Source organism: Chaetodon auriga, chromosome 4, assembly GCF_051107435.1.
Source record: "Chaetodon auriga isolate fChaAug3 chromosome 4, fChaAug3.hap1, whole genome shotgun sequence".
Taxonomy (NCBI): Eukaryota; Metazoa; Chordata; class Actinopteri; order Chaetodontiformes; family Chaetodontidae; genus Chaetodon; species Chaetodon auriga.
The window spans coordinates 13088404-13105367 of NC_135077.1; the positions used below are offsets into that span (position 1 = coordinate 13088404).

At 42.0% G+C, this 16964-nt stretch overlaps 1 protein-coding gene across 2 annotated transcripts; it reads right to left on the bottom strand.

Annotated features, from left to right (window-relative positions):
* Nucleotides 1-5298: 5298 nt before the first annotated feature.
* LOC143320127 (butyrophilin subfamily 2 member A2-like) lies at nucleotides 5299-11229 on the bottom strand. Of its 2 annotated transcripts, XM_076729574.1 has the most exons (4): nucleotides 11092-11229; nucleotides 9168-9506; nucleotides 7946-8140; nucleotides 5299-6641 (listed from the first exon to the last, which is right to left on the bottom strand). In XM_076729574.1, exons 1-4 carry the CDS (start codon nucleotides 11147-11149, stop codon nucleotides 6481-6483), a joined length of 753 nt encoding a protein of 250 aa, XP_076585689.1. In that variant the 5' UTR covers nucleotides 11150-11229; the 3' UTR covers nucleotides 5299-6480. The 2 variants fall into 2 exon arrangements, with proteins under 2 accessions (XP_076585689.1, XP_076585688.1); XM_076729573.1 differs by lacking the exon at nucleotides 11092-11229 and having other exon boundaries at nucleotides 9168-9642.
* Nucleotides 11230-16964: the final 5735 nt, after the last annotated feature.

Sequence of the window (16964 nt, forward strand, 5' to 3'; positions counted from 1 at the left end):
CTCATCATGATTGCTCATGAGATCCACTCGAGTCAAAATTTTTATGAGGTGACTGGCACTGCAATTTGGTGCACAGTCATGGGTCAGCAGGGTGAAGAACAGGAGGCTAAGCACACATCCTTGGGGGGCCCCTGTGCTCAGTGTAATCGAGCTTGATGTGTTGCTGCCTACCCGTACTGCTTATGATCTCTCTGTGAGAAAGTCCAATGACCAGCAGCCTTGTGGGCAGTGATCTTGGAGAGTGAGCTCTTCAGGCTGGCTGGGGACAGCCTGGTCATCAGGGGGAGGTGGGTGTAGCCTCCTGTAAAGAAAGTGCAAAGAAGTTTTTCAGATTATTCATCAGAGGGTTTGTGGTCTGTTTTTTGTGGTTTGAATACCCTGCCACAAGCTCTGTGTGTCCCTGCTGTCTCTGAAATGGCTGGTTATCTTTTTTAGTTCTGATGATTGGCTTTTCTGATACCCGGGGGCAGGTTGGCCCTGGCTGTTCTCAGACCTGCTCTCGGGCATTCAGCAGCCTGTAGACCTCACCTCTCAGCCATGGCTTCTGGTTGGTCTGGGTGGCGATCGTTTTAGTGTGTGTCACGTCGTCAATGTATTTGGAGATGTAAGCAGTGACAGCGTCTGTATTTTCCTGAATGTCAGTGTGTTTGTTGAAAGTGGCTCCTTGCCACATGTCCCAGTCTGTGGTGTCAAAGCACACACACATATCTCTTTATCAACTGGCTTGGTGCCTTTCACCCGTGGTCTGGATTCTGGTTTTAGCATGAGAGCGATGTGGTCAGGGAAGCCGAGGCAGCGGTGGGGTGACGCCTTTATGCTCTTTTGTGGGTTGTGTAACTCAGGTCCAGGGTAGTATATCCTCACGGTGGTTAATCAGCAAGCTGGTGTGTATTTAGAAACACAGTCAGCGTGGTTGCGATCCCCAGCGAGAATGGGAAATCCGTTTGAATCAGTTGAGCTGCTGACTCATGCCCTGAAAAAGCTCATCATGTCTCACTGTTGGTGTGACTCAGGGGAACAACAGCACTTGTTGAGCATAACATCACAAAACAGCTGCAGATTACAGTGAGGATGACGTGCAAATGTTAAAGTCATGTATATTTGTGTCTGGTTGTTGAGCTCTGCAGCGTTGGAACAGGTTGTAGTCAGTGGTGATGTTTCCTGTTTACTCTGGATATGAAGAAGTCCTGAATGGAGAGCTGGTTGTCACCAATGTTTTCTTCAATAGAAAGGGGAAGTTTTCTTTTTTTTTATTTTTAAACTAGCTGCTTTTATCAGACTACTGCAACCTTTAGATATCACACAGAAAAACACAATGCGATGCTTCAATATTTAAACAGCATCAAAATACAGGACTTTCATGTTAACAAACCAGTCTAAAGATCTTTATCCACAGTACTGATATACTTTTACATTTTACTACCTCTATGTATTTATTTTTGTTTCAGTAAAGATTCTGATGCAGGACTTTTTGGAGTATTTCATATTTTACTTCACTAAAAGGACTTGAGTGTTTCATCCATAGTTCAAGTTGTTCAGCTTGGTCTGAGGGTGGCAGTGAAGGACAGCCCATGTTACCTTAATCTAGAGGCTTTATCATACGGTGGCTATTTTAGTTTATCGTGGTAAATATTTAAGAAAATCTGCAGGATTTTAATTTAAATTTGGGATTATTTCTACTACAAAATAACCTCACCCACTACAGTTTCTATTGTAGTATAATTAATGACTAATCAACAGAGATCTAAAGAGATGTCAACTTTAAGACTTGAGGTTTTCTTTCATTACAAACCTGTAATGTTGATTTAATCTGCTGTTACAGTGAGTTACAGTGCAAGCAATGAGCAAGGAGGAACAAAATGAAAGCACAGATCAGAGTTTATGCATATTTAATGCAAAGATTTAGAAAAAGTGCATCATAGAGAAGAGAGACAGTACAAAGATAAAAAATGAACACAAAACACAATCTGACAAAAACAAATTGCCCTGGGATATATTATATCATTTCCACATAAATATACACGCAGACATTCACACAACACCATTCCAAGAGAGGAAAGGGCTGTGAAAAGCATAAATAAAAGCTTTTGGCAAATACTCTAGACAAAACAGCACCAATACATTTAATGATTGATCTCAATTACAATTACAATTCTCTCAAAAATCTCATCAGCTTCATTGATTTTTGTACATAGCTGGTTATTCTGTGTAATGCTACAAAAACACCTGTTTGGGACATTATTCAGGTAACCAGATTCATTAACAGGTGATAGTACAGTGATTGGATATCAAAGGGACATCCTGAGGAGCTGACTCTGCCCTCTGGTGGACAGGATTCTTCTGACAATATAATTGGACATAATTAGAACCATGGACAGTATAATATGTGGATGGAGCATCCAGTTCTGAATGGTGGAACTAATTGTGCCTTAAACCTGCATTCGTCCTAATGGTCAGCATATGACCCTACTTCTCACTTAACTGAGATTTATTACCTCAGTAAACCGTCTCCTAATGACTTGATGGTCTCAGTCGCTCGTTTCAAGTTTTCTTCAATACAACATGATCTTCATTTTGTAAATCATGGACCCATTTAGAGTAAAATACAAGATAAAGGAAGGTTAGCTTTCAGGTGTGGCTAAATTTCCCCTAAGGGCAATTAATAAAGTGTTATCTTATCTTATCTTATCTTGTGAATCACTGATTGACTGTGTAGTAAAGCAAGCCTCTGCCAACTACCTCTCACTTGTAATTCGCTAGTTAGTTTCTGGTGACTTTCCACATACCAATCAGGAACATCAGCTGTTAGCACTGATAGCATTTTCCACAAGAACACTGAAATAAGTTAGTAATAAAAGGAACACAAGCAAAAGATTAGAAATGACTGACTTGAAATGTTCCTTCTATACACTCTCCTTCACTTTTAAGTTACTGGAAAATTTGTTTAAAATACTCTTTTTTTTTCTCCCAGCTCTTGGATCATTTTAAAATGACTGTATATTTTTGATGGAAGTGCTACTGAAAATTAACTGGTAATTTAGGGACGAGCTCAGAGGATTAGACCTGGGCTGATGCTAACATTCTTTGCCAATACTGCAATTAAACCTTCAAAGAGTCTTATTCTGGATTTCTCAGTTAATATGTGTTCAGTATTTTCTTATCATTGTGATGATGACTGCTTATCCTCTCAGACCATCGACTGTCCCAGGCCTTTTTCTGGGTCTGGGTCCACCTCTGTTCTCGTGCTCAAGTTTTCCAGCTCTCTGGCATCATCTCCTCCTCTTGCCCCTTTATTCCTTTCAAGCCATCCTATGTGAGAACATGAAAAACAGATTGAGACACATTAAATCAACATTAAAATCATTATATGTATTTAAACTTAGGAAACTTTTTGTATACTGCTGAGGTCAGTAGAGGAGCCAGACAATGTCATGATATTGATCTCGTCACAATATGAATTATATTTTCTGACATCAAGATGAATCACATTATGGTAAGTGTATGCAAAATGTTCCCTGTGGCTGATTCCATCTGACATTAAGAGATTGTTAATACTTCACCAACCACAGGAGCCACAAAGACCAACCTGTAGGTAACAAAGCTTCGCTGACAGAGGAACTTAACTGCTTCTTTAACCGCTTTGTGACAGAAGGGTTTGGACAATGCAGCAAATAAGGCGAATTCTCAGCACTGTGAATATTATGAGGGCTGATGAGATTCCAAGAAGAGTATTGAGACTGCACCGATCACCCTGCACACATCTTCAACCTGTCCCTGTGTCAGGCTACCATACCTGCCTGTCTGAAATCAGTCGTAATAACACCAGTGTCCGAACAACCCGACACCAGTTGTCTGAATGCCTGCAGACTAGTGGCACTCACACCCATCATAGCAAAGTGCTTTGAAAGACTGGTTTTGAAGTGCATCAAATCCACCCTTGCTCCAACCTGGACCAAAGTTTGTCGAAACATAACGTGAAAAAGAGGCTAATCGAGACAAACTAGTGACTCATCTCCACTGCAGAGCCGGACTCTCTTCCGGCTACGATGAACAAAATACTTCGCGTCTTCACATTTAAACGAACGTGTTGCTGGTGAGCTTACCTTTCCAACGAGTTCAAAGAAGTCATCCCGGCTCGATGTTACGTGTTCTTGCTTGTCTTGAAGTCCTCTCTGCGTCTGCTTCTGTCCGTCCTCTTCTGAACTCAACCTTGCGCCAAACGTCTTCTACCTCCGCCTCGATCAGCTGAGTTTCGCGCCGCTGCTCTCTGATTGGTCCGCTTCCTGACCATGGCAACAGCCTCCGTGGTGATCATTGGCTCAGAGTACAGGCGGACGTTACGTCAGAGATGACGAGCACTCAGGCCCGTGGCGGGAGTTTGTGTAGAACACTGTTTTGGCGGAATCTAATTTTCCCGGGAACTTCAGTGTTGTTTTGTTACATCAGTGAGTAACGCGCGAGCTTTTCGTACCAGAGTCCTGTTAAAATATTACAATATTACTTTAAAGGATCTGAATACTTCTTCCTCCACTGCTGCTTCATAATAGTTTAAACTACAGTAATTCATTGTGTAATAAGATAAGTTTTATATTAATATTAAATGTATTTCAAAGTTCACATGTGTATCTGGGAAAACTAAACTGTAGGTGGATAATAAAAGTAAAGTGGCAGGAAATCATGGAGGTAGAAGTACAAGTACCTCAAAATCGTATACAGAACTTCATTACAGTCACATTCAACCTCTGGGAAGTATTTCCATTTGCTACTTCCCACTTCAACTTGACTACATTTGACAGTTGTTGATTGCAGTTATGCAAAAAAGACCATTTTATAACATGCGACAAAACGGGATCATCTACAATATGACAATGATGCTTAAACAGATGTGGATGACTAATAATATTCCCATTATATAACACTGACAAGAGCTACTCTGCTGTATAACAAGTACTTTTAATGTACTTGAAGACATTTTTGTGCTTACTTGTTACTTCTAATTAACTACTTTTACATATGGTATTACTTCTTTTACTTTAAAGGATCTGAATACCTCCACGATATAGGATAATATAACAATAAAGTTAAAATATGGATCAACAGGGAAAATATAACATTATTAATAAATGCACTTGCTTGTACTTGTCTGTTAGTTTTGTATATGCTGGCTTTAATTCGACATGGATAATAAAATTTCATTAACCTTCATTGTTTTGACGTGGAGGGAGAAATCTTAAAATCCTGAGCCCATAAATTATCTGCAGGGAAAGATATCACAAAACATGACAATGGCAGTATGATGCTGTATAAATAACATTTATTTCATAATGACATTTTGAAAGCGCAAAAAAGTGATGAAAGAAAGAAAAACACATTCAAGAAAGTTCAAAAGACATCAACACTGATATCCACTTCACAAATGGCTGGATGTTGCTGATGTGAACCATTTTTTAAAGACAGTGCAAAAAAGTCCCACATCATCACACGGCAGCCCTGGTCAACGATGTGAAACCCAGTCCCACAATGTTCTGACACAAACACAGATATGAACAGTAACAGTTTTCTGAATGAGGACGGAGGCCAGCAGAGAGTTTTACAGTAGTCTGACCAGTCTGAGATGAATGCATGAACCAGTTTCTCAGAGCTGCCTGCAGATTCAAGTCTTCTTACTCTTGATATGTTATTCAAGTGATGAAAGCTGCTCTCCTTTTGTTGCGATGTAACTTTAAAAGTTAAGAGCTGAGTCCAGCCTCACAGTGAGGTTAAGGCACACCATTACTGACAATATTAATGAGAAGTGTTGTGTTGTGGGTCTGCTACAGAGCAGTGGGGGGTCCCTGTCTGGTTTCTACACTCAGGTGAAATGTGCAACGTGAGCAGATTTTGCAGAGTAAGTCTACAGCTGCCAGCAGCTGTATTAAAGCAGACTGATGTGAATGTCATTAGTTGTGAAAGTCTTTTGTCATAAATCAACCATAAACCGGATGAGGGCGCTACAGGAAAGGTTAGAGGAACGAAAAGTTGTAGACTTCATCCTAAGGGGAACTTGAACGTCTGTAGTAAGTTATTTGCTACAGACGTTCAGGCGTAGATATTTGCATTCTTTATATATGTTTAGATTATACAAGTTGCATATTTGTATTTTTGGGAATGTGCAAAATATTCTTGCATATTTGGGCCCAGAGGTCAGAAGTGGAGGTCAGTGACAGGCCTTCCTCCTATTTTACTGATGCATAGAAAATGATTGGTCCCATTTTGTTTTAATTGTGAATATTTTTAGTGGCATTTTGTTGACTGGCTAAGAGGAAAAGTTCACTTTCTAACACTGTGCATCTGGACCAAATGGGGTCATATTGCTGTGGTGTCTGTGGTGTGCAGCACCTTCACTGGTCCATGCAGAGGTTTAGCGGTTGTTTGTGCATTAAATACTTTGGTCAATCTTTTGATTGTTGAGGTGATGAACAGCAGCCGGAGCGCTGACCATCACTTGAAGCAGGCAATGCTTCTCAAGCCATTTTCTGCAGGTCTCTCCAGGTCCTCATCCCCCTCTGCTGCTCGAGTGTCCAGCTGTTGAACGTCAAGCCCGTTTTCTGCCGTCTCTGGTTTTTGGTCCTCCCTCCCTTTGAGTCTCTTCATACAATTCTCTGAGAGAAAGAAAAGTTTGTGACACTTATTAAAGCACACTGGTGTTAACTGCCCCTGGTAATGTTGATATCTGCTCTGGTTTTCCTAAATCAAAGGAGAGGAGTGTTTCATGAATGTGCCATGAATTCACGTAACAAACTGAACCAGGATCAGTCTGTTTCATAAAGCTGGTTTCAAGCCAATGTGAGTCAAGTCGAGGGTTTGCAGTCAAATAGCCTTTTTTTGCTGAGGAAGGTTCCTAATTGATTGAAATTACCCAGAAAGTATCTAAGTGGCAGCCATGATAAGAGCTGGTCACTGTGAAAAAATGTCTCATTGCTTCCTTTCTTATCCCCTTTAGCATAGGCTATGCTGGACCATCCTTTATGAAAGGGGATGTTGCACAATTCCAAGCAACCACGGCAGACCCATCCACCATCGCATAATTACATAGTCTATTGTACATACATCTGTCCTGGACCTCATAATGTTTTCCATCAAGGTCAAGGAAAAGTGTTTATAAGAAGACAAAGGATGTCATTTTTTTGATTATTCATATACTTTGAAACACAGACGTGAGACATGAAGCATTGACCGCATCCATTCACAGTGAACAGGGACACAACAGTATCGCCACAATGAGAGAAAGTGAAAGAACATTTGACAGCATGTTGGAGACCAGCGGCGAGCTCAGAGTCAGAACAGCTGGTTTTCCTCATTTATTGCTGCAATCTGTTTAAAATTATGACATTATGGACATTATGAACTTTATTTGTATAACTGGCTATTACTAGTTAAATTGTTACTTGGCTTTACATGTGAACAAAACTACTTTCAAATGGTGACAATATTGTTTAAATCCCTTCAGATTTGTTATCAGCCACTTATCAACACATATCTAATAAATTGATTTCTGGGTGTCTGGATATTTAACTATTTTTAGTGACATTTGAAGAAAGAAGAAGTAGTGGAAACACTTCTCACTTTGAGGCTGCAGCCATGGGTCATTTTTCTAGCTGTACTTTGATTGGAGTGCATTTAAAAACAGCATAAACAGCAAAAAGTTAACACTAAAGAGGAACCCTCAGTCTGTCTGATTCATTGTAAAGCTAGAGCTTTACAATGTAGAGCTAAAGCTAAGCCTGAAAAATAAACTGTCAGGTTGGACTTATTTAAGCCTCCTTACATGAAACGATTTCCTGAAAACAAGCCTGGCTCACTGAACTCAGCCTGGGTACTCACTGGTAATCCTGCTTCATTAAACACCCCTCAGGATGGTTGCTAATAAAAAAGCTGTGGAGCAGAAGTTTGTATTTTAACTTACGTTTGATTCCAGTCATCAGCAGACCCACAACAAGGACAAAGAAGAAGAAGACAACGACAGAGGAAATGGTTCCAGCATGGACAGGTCTCCTGCTTTCACCGTCTGAATGAGGGTTGTTCGGCCCAGTCGCTTCTACCAGCGGAGGTCCTGCTGTGCTGGATGTATCAATCTTCGTCTTGTTCTGGTCTCTTCTTGCTGTTTCAAATGACAACAATGCAGTTAGACACTGAAAAGGCTGAAATATCTAGTAGCAGTTAGACAAAAGTAGCTGCAATCTGTTAAAAATCTGTAAACTACAGCCAGCAGCTGGTTAGCTTAGCTTATCTAAGCACAGAGACTGGAAACGGGGGATGGGCTGTGATTTGAAACTTTTGGGATCAATGCTTTGGCTGCAGCTAATAATAAAGTTGTAATAGAGACTCTCATATGTAGCTGTGTGCGTCTGTCAGAACGAGTGATCTGTTTATGGTGCTTTAATTTGACAAAACATCACCCTTACAGATATGGTTGTGCGTGTGTGTGTGTGTGTGTGTGTGTGTGTGTGTGGTCCTGGAATAAACAGAAATAGTAATAGTAATCATTAATAACCAAATACAAGTCACGATATACACAGTTGAGTAATAATAATTATGCTTAGCATCTCCATAACTTCCTCAAAACACATGAAAACTAAAAATACCTAGTCAACAGAAATATGTCTGTATCACATATGTATAAGTGAGAAGACAAAGGACGGTCAGTAACATAAATATAAATATAAAATAAATGACCGTCGTATCATTTCTGGCGATAACGAGCACCTTAATCAATCAGCAACACACACTCATTAGCATTAGATATAAACCTGAATCTAACAGGTAACGAGTAACAGCACGACAATAACACGCATTTGGCAATCAGAACACAACTGAAACTCGCTTCTCTCTGGACGCAAATCTAGTCACAACCGGATAAGAATAAACTGACGTGAAGCAACAACCCGAACGTCATTCGCTCGCCGCAATGAACGACGACGCCCCACAGTCTCTACTTGCCCCTCTCAAACCAGCAGTACACAGCTTGACCGGGCGTGGCCGGCACATAGTGGTCGGGCCCTGCTCAGTCTGCCACACAGTCTTCAGAACAAAAGTAATTACTAAGACATGAACAGGCAGGAGAAGCAGTTGCTGTACTTTTTCCTTTTTGCGTCTGAGCTCTACAAAATTAGCTTCAAGGTACTCACCAACAACGAGGACAATGGTACAACCGGCTCTCCATGCTGGGACAAAGCATCTGTAAGGTCCGCTGTCAGACGGCTGTACTGAGGACAGCAGCAGGAGCAGGATTCCTGAGCTCAGGTCTTTACGGCTGAAAGTTGTCCTGCCTCTGTACTGACCCATCTGTGGATTGTAATGATCTTGTTTATGTCGATAGGAGTGGACCACCTTGTTGAGGTCAGTTCTCTTCCAATCCACTGTGTAATCCACCACGTTGACCGGGGGGTCCAGAGCACACTGAAGCGTCACATCATCGCCTTCCCTTGCCTCGACTGGCTGAGTAGGGCAAACTAGACGATGCTGTCCTGGAGAAACAAACACAGCATGTAAAGCCTCCAAATACATTACTGCCAGCCGGTGGAAGCCGCGCGCTGTACAACGACCTAGTACGCGCTGTCCAACTGGGCTCAGCGCGAGCAGATTCGAAGAGCTCGGAAGCATGAAAACTTTATTTCATGTAAATATTAAACCGGATCCCATGACTCAGGGACAGGAGACTTAACTACTGACAAATGGGCAGTTGTTATTTGATGGACGCGGCTGTGAGGCCGCGGTGTACCACCCATCTGTGTAGCGCGTGATGTCGGATTTGACAACCAGCTTGGCTCGCGCAGAAAAAGAGAGAGGGGAAAACTTCGGTTTGAGTTGTAGAATACAGAAGCAACGCCTGTCGTGGGCCAATGGATAGTTCCAAATATGGTGTTTCGTTGTGACGTGTCGAACTGGGCTTCCCCTAAACTGCACCCAGGGTGGCACTATAGGACAGGCAATGCAACAGAGGGAGACCATTACTGGTTAGAGAGGAGCAGACATATACCCCGTCTCATCTGGGGGTAATGACAGTTTCCTTCTGGAAGTCCTGGAAGTCACTGGATTATCGCTCGTGGCGCAGGATGCAAAAGACTTAGCTGCCACTGTATAAATAAACAGTTCACTCTGTGATTCGTGTACGTGTGTCTGCGGATGTTTTGATCATCCAGTGAAGTTTACTCACTGCTCACAGTCAATGTCCACATCCCTTTTCTCCCTACTGTTGCAGTGGTGGAATGTAATGGCTTTTTTAACACTTGTATGTCTCCCCTGTCCTGCTTTCTGCCACATCCATGCAGGAGGTCAAATTAGGTTTTTGAAGGCTAACGATTCAAGGAAAAACGTATCCCCCATTTCTATAGATATGCTATATCATACAACAGTGGCGTAGCTACATAAGGGCCAATGTGGGCCAGTGCCACTACGATTGATAGCTGGCTCGTCCTATCAGAAGTGCCCAGCATTAACTTGAAAGGTAGGTTGCATTAGGGAACGAGTTTGCGTCCCTGGTAGAGGTGATGGACAGTTGTCCTGTGTCGAGTCATGATAACGCTCGCAACAATCTCACGCACATACTCTCTCACTCTTTCCCTCTCTCACCCTCCGCGCTTTCGGATTTAGCTCCGACACACATACACGCGCACACATGCACGCAGACACGCGCACCGGCTCTCAGACTCACGCACACGCACCGAATTGAACATCCCTGAAGTGTTTATTGAACTCAGTAGCCTTCCTGGTCAGAAGTCCCACACTACTTCCCAACGTGTTGCAGTATTGACCAAACCTATTTGTTGGCTTAAACTGAGCAGTTGCTGCCATTCACAGGTTTATGTGATTGTCTTATCATAAGGATGTGAGTAATGGCGACCAAAGAGAGCAAAGAGAGGTAAAATACACAGAAAACTATCCGCATAAGCCACAGGCAGGATAAGAAAACACGCGCAGGCCTGTATATACAGTTATATAGAAAAGCACCAACAATACACGATGTTAAATCACAGAACCATACTTCCCTGCAAGACACAAAAAACATGTCTGACAGTGAAGATGAATCATAATTATGAAGAATAAACTTACCCGTGATAAGTTTAAGAAATATTAAAATACTGAGAAAAGTCACAGAAATCCTCCTCATAATTATGCCAGCTGAAGGTCCCTGCACCTAAATGTGCTGTTTCTTCTGCCCGTGACACTCTGAAGGAGCACGGGTGCTCTTATATTTGCAGGGGGCGTGGCGAAGGCAGTTCCGCGCGAGAGGCAGTGCTACAAGCGCGCCATGAGCCCGGATTTGATTTGGCGGCGCTGGTCACAAGAGTCTTTCATCTGCCTGCGCGTGCGTCTCTTAGTTCAGTTTTCAGTGCGGTGTGCTTTACTGGCATGAATATCAAGTGAACAACACTCAGAGGGGCAGCCTAAAAACGCTTACTGTCAGGAGACAGTTATGTGCCGACATTTCACTGCTTGTATCATCTTTTTCTCCCTGCGATGATCCATACTTCCTCCTTGAGGTCTGGGTACCGACCAATTTCTCCTGTAGCCACTGACGAATTCAAGTGTTTGTCACATGCTGGATTTCCCATGTTTGGCAGTTATCTCAGATGAAGCAGCGGCTTGTAAACATGATGTCAGATTACAGTCAGCACCAAAATATTACTAGATGAAATAGTCAGTTGGATTAACAAAAGCTCTTTTACTCAAGTGTTTTCACAACATTGACTTGATTTATTGAGACTTTGTGACACAGATGAACAGCAAATAGTGGTGTATTTAAAAAAGCAACTTTCATTTGAAAACGAAACCTGTTACAGATGCCAAGTGTTCAGATGTGATTACTCATTTTTACTCAACACAAACTTTGTTAATCATAACTATTTCTAACACCAGTCAGCTTTATAAGACTTGAAGTTTTCTTTTGTTACAAATCTGTGATACGATGATGAAGGACGGACAAAATTAAAACATGGATCAGAGTTTATGCATATACAGATTTGATTAAACTCTTCATAAAGCTGAGACAGTAGAAAAATAAGACATAAAGGACAAAAATAAGTTCCAGCTTACATCCATGTCTGTCCAGACTTATGTGTACTGAAGACTTTGTAGAGATTAAATAATAATAATTAAAAAAAGGGTATTCAGTGTATTTTTGGGTGAAATGGAAATTATCATTATATTGACATGATCCCAGTGAGAAACACGCTGTCTTCACTTAGAGACTATTTATACAGAGGAGTCCAGAGGACTGACAATGACCACCTGAAGCTCAACATCAGCAGAACCACTGAGCTTGTGGTGGACTACAACACTACAAATATGGATGCTGCTGCAAAGAATCTACAAACTGTAAAATGTGGATGCTTCACACACATCTTTAACCAGGCAGCACAGATGATCTAAAGATCCACAGTTTGAAGGTGGACGCCCAAGATTAGTGTCATCAATTCAGTATCTGACCAAATGTGAAACATGCTCAAAGTCTCCCGTTCTGTTCCTGAGTAACGCTGTTAAAAAATGACCAGAAAAGTGTTTCTACAGAACATTAAGGCGTTCCTGAGATATCACAATCATGATATTCAGGCAAATCGTCGCTGGTGAGCACACAGTAGAAATATACATACATACATACATACATAGCATTACACAAACACAGGACGACGAAAAGCTTAGTTGCTGAATCAATGATAGGCAGTGCAGAAGATGTCTGTAATAAAGCGCAGGCGTTAAAGTTAAAAAGAAAGACAGCCTTTAACGCACTGTATCAAACCCAGAGCTACTCATCCAGCTCCAGGTCAGCTTTCCTGAAAAGTTCAAAGCCATTTACCGGCTCTGCTTTTTGCTCACTGCTGCCTGAGTCTCCTCACACTCAATGACAAGATGGAAAGCAGCTTGTAATTATTTTTAAAAGAAGTTGATGTGCACTGCAAGTGCAAACGCCCATCTAAAAATATTTCAGTGACATTCAAATCCATAACATTTGATCTCTGCTCAAACAGGTGTACCACAAAGCAAGCTGGACACAGCCAGACTTTCTTTGAGCTGGCTCAACAAAACCTAAAACCCCAACCAGAGGTAACAAGGATCTGGATGGTTATCAACTATCTCAGTTAGAGGGGGGGAGAAGGGGGGGGGTCCACGCATCAGGTCTTTACACAAGGTTCTCAACAGAACCAGAACACAGATGATGATGATAACAGCAGCACTGGAGGCAAGAACAGCAATGGCATCATGTTTATACCATCTGAAAGAAAGTCAGAGAGGATAATGAGTTGAGAACCAATTTAACAAACTGCTCAGGATTTAAAGAGTCAGTTCACCCAATTTACAAAACCTGCCATTTGACTAACTTATCTGCTATGATATCAACCTCTCAGACCGTTTTATCTGTCCAAGTTTTAAGCCATCAGCTGTCTCCACCCTAATACAGTGGAGGGGATGGAAGTGAGACTGTGGTTTGCACAGGAATGAAACACAAACAGTTCAACTTGTAATTCCAATTCCAGAGTAATGAATAATCCACAGACCCCAGTCATACGTAGGTGTCAAATGGGCATGGTGGCTGCTATATTGGAATCAGTTTTTATCTAAAAATAATAAACTAGTGTCAGGAAACATGAAGATCTGGTGACAGACTTCACACATACGCCACCCTCTTATGGACTTCAAAAGGCAGACAACGGCACCAAAAATTAAGAAGATGGGACTATCTTCCTCCTCTAATCTGCTAACATTTCTGCTGTCCAAAGAGCAAATAACTGTCAGCAGCCCAGCGCTATCTGATGAACTGTATTACACTTATCACATTACATGAGAAGCAATTTATCAGATGTGATTTAATGTTGTCAACATGTGCTGATGGACTTGAGAACTGTGACTGGTGCTGCGATGCCCCATAGAGAGGAGAGACCTTTATGAGAGGCAACATCAGGTAGACCTTTTGGTAGCACATGTTGAAAGTGAAAGTACTGCACTGTATGCAAGCACATCTGTTTGTTCTCTGGCCAGATGTGTGACACTGTTTTCCCGAAGTCAGTCCGTCAATATCTGGCTTTACGTATTGTGCTGTAGCAATCCGCAAAACAGCGTGGAGGTTGTCATTGGTGGTGCGAGATCTGTGCAGCGGCTTTCCTTTACTCTGCACGAAAAGAGTAATTTCTATAACCCTTACCCTAACCTTACTTCTGCATGGTACAGCACATCTCAGTGCTGCGATTCCCGGTCCCACACCCGAATGAAGTTCACTGTTTTCATGACCGTGGTCAGTATATCATCCAGTTCCAGAACCTTTCCACAGAGCTTCTTGGTGGATAGTGCAATGATAAGTTATGGGAGGTGTGTGGCCGTTACATTTTCTCTTTTTCTCCTTCACTAGTCCTGTTTTTCTTCACACATTGCAGGTGCGGCATCGGTTGTTAGCCGCACCAACTTTCCCAGGCTAATTTAGTTTTACGTACGGACTTTTCCACCGCATCAAAAATGTCCTGCCCTGTCCTCATCCCATGCATGGCAGCTACATCCAAGAGTTCCTCACTGACAGTGAAGTCTGTCTTCGTGTCTCTTATAAAAATCAATATATGCGCTGAATCCGTATCAGCTAATGAATAAGTCAGGTAACTGTGAGTCTCCTCGGCCATCTGTGATGTTTCTTGACAAACTGACATTTTGAAAAGTCTGTATCTGGTCGGGGCACACCTGCTCACACAACTTAGGCATGCACCGCAAAGCATAGCCCTTTATCTTAAGACAATCGTATGCCTTTTAAGCTCTCGCGGGCCACATAAAATCACGGAGCAGACCAGATTCAGATTAGTGATAAGTCACCGTTTGCTGACCTCTCCCTCTCTCTGTCTCTGCCAACAGCTCACAAAACATGCTGCTGTGTTTGCATGTTCAGTGGGTTTCCTCTCTAAATGGACTTCTCTGTAAGTGTGGGCTGTGTGTGTGTGTGAGTGTGTGTGTGAGTCAGACAGACAGACAGGCAGGCAGGCAGGTTGGACTGAAGCTGCAATGAAGCTACGCCCTCTCAACTCTCTCTGGAGTTGTGTGTGTGTGCGTGTCTGTATGGAAGGCAGCACAGTGTAGACAGTCAGTGTAGGAACACAGATGCTTTGCTGTCTTTATGCTGCTTCTCCTCCATAGGACAAGTTGTTTCTCATTAGTTACGTGTTTTTGGATGTCTGTGGGAAGTATATGTCTCTAATGTCCTGATACAGTTGGCAGGAAGCTGCAGCTTGGTTTCCACTCATTTGGTGCAGTGGACACATAGCCCCTCTTATTTTTGAGGCCATGTTTGTCTGTGGCGACCGCTCTCTCGTGGCCAGACTGTGCTCCTTTAGTCTGTACTGAGTGTGACGTCAGCTGCTGCAGGCTGCTCAAATATCATGAACAATTCCTCGATGTTGCTGTCGGTTGAAATAAGGCTGCGTTCCTGCCAAACCACAGGCTTGAGGGAAAGCAGTAAGTAGGGAAGTGACTCAGTTAAGAGTCTTGGCCCCCAACTTTCCACTCAACCCCCTCCACCTCGGCCTCGCTCTCTCAGCAAGGTTTAAATGTGTGAATAATTGTGGTGTTATCTAGGAAAACCCGTCGAATGCCTGACTGAGGTGTCAAAATAATGTTTTGATGATTAGGGTGACCAGATGTCCCGCTGGAAAAGTTTTCCAAGAAAAGTGCCAGCAGTGAAATTGGGTTTTCGTGAAAATTGAGTTTTCATAAAAACCCAATTTCACCAATATTTTGACTTTCGACCTATTTTCACATTTCACGTATTTTACAACACCTTGTCTGTCATTCCTGAAAATATCTCATTGTATTTCGCTTGTTTAATATGTTAAAAATGCTATTTAATTTAGGCACGCTGTTAGTTGTTACCTCCTATGAATGAAAAACGAACAGCGCATGAAATCCGCCCCTTACGTGTTAGTCTACATAGCCCACGAAGACGGTTTATCTATCATAGTTAGGGTGACCAGATGTCCTGCTTTGGACAGGACCGCCACCCATTTCCATTACTTTTCACACGTCCCACAAATTGTGATGTTGTCGCGATTTATTATTGACAGTGTCGCTAACAATTCGCGACAACGTCACAATTTGCGGGATGTGTGAAAAGTAATGGAAATGCACGACTTTCCTGCATCAAGCGGGACATCTGGTCACCCTAATCATCAAAACATTATTTTGACACCTCAGTCAGATGCTATGAGATACACAGAGAGAGATGTCAAAGCTTCAGAGATGGAGAGAGTTTGAGGGAGCTGGCCGTATTCTGATTTAGAATCCTTGTCTTTAAACCTGTTTTTCTCAAAATTCTGCTCCAAAAAATCCTACTGATCAGCTGACTCTGAGTGATCATAACACTTGATACAAACCAGATATAAAAATAATGAAAACAGATTTGAAAAGAGCTTGAAATAAGCTTCTATGTGATATTAAAATCTCCAAAAGGTAAAATTTCGACATGTGGCTTTCCCAGATCCCATCACAATTTTCCTCCAGCTATCAGGACATTGCAGATATGAGTTTTCTACCATCCAGCTTGTTTATGAACAAGAAACCTGAAACACTAACGCTGCATTTACACAAAAAACTCTAACAGAAAACGTCTTGTACTCAAAGACAATCACTGAAATACTAGTGAATTTCAGTTTTCTGGAGAACAGCTCAAAGTCATTTACCGTTATTGTTCAGTGGAGGTCTGGTTGTGCTGGAATCATGTCTCTTTGTCCTGTTCTGCTGGTCTTTGGTTACTGTCAAAAAAAAGATAAAAATGTTATCAGTAAACATGCCACACACACTCTTTCAGGAGGACTCAAATATGATCATCAGATCTGACTCCTAATATTAAGGGCATAAATCAGGATCTGGGTCAAAAGCTTGATTAGGACAGCCCTAATTCTGACAAATGTTTTCAGTACCTGAAATAGACTGTATTAAATTCATGGTACTTACCA

Bases quoted from the DNA above. Each gene is read 5' to 3' on its own strand.
- LOC143320127 (XM_076729573.1), bottom strand. From the start codon at position 9,642: ATGCTTCCGAGCTCTTCGAATCTGCTCGCGCTGAGCCCAGTTGGACAG. The intron at 8,141-9,167 runs GTGAGTACCTTG...CATTTGAAACAG, and splicing joins TACCATTGTCCTCGTTGTTG to CAAGAAGAGACCAGAACAAG. The intron at 6,642-7,945 runs GTAAGTTAAAAT...TCTTTCTCTCAG, and splicing joins GCTGATGACTGGAATCAAAC to AGAATTGTATGAAGAGACTC.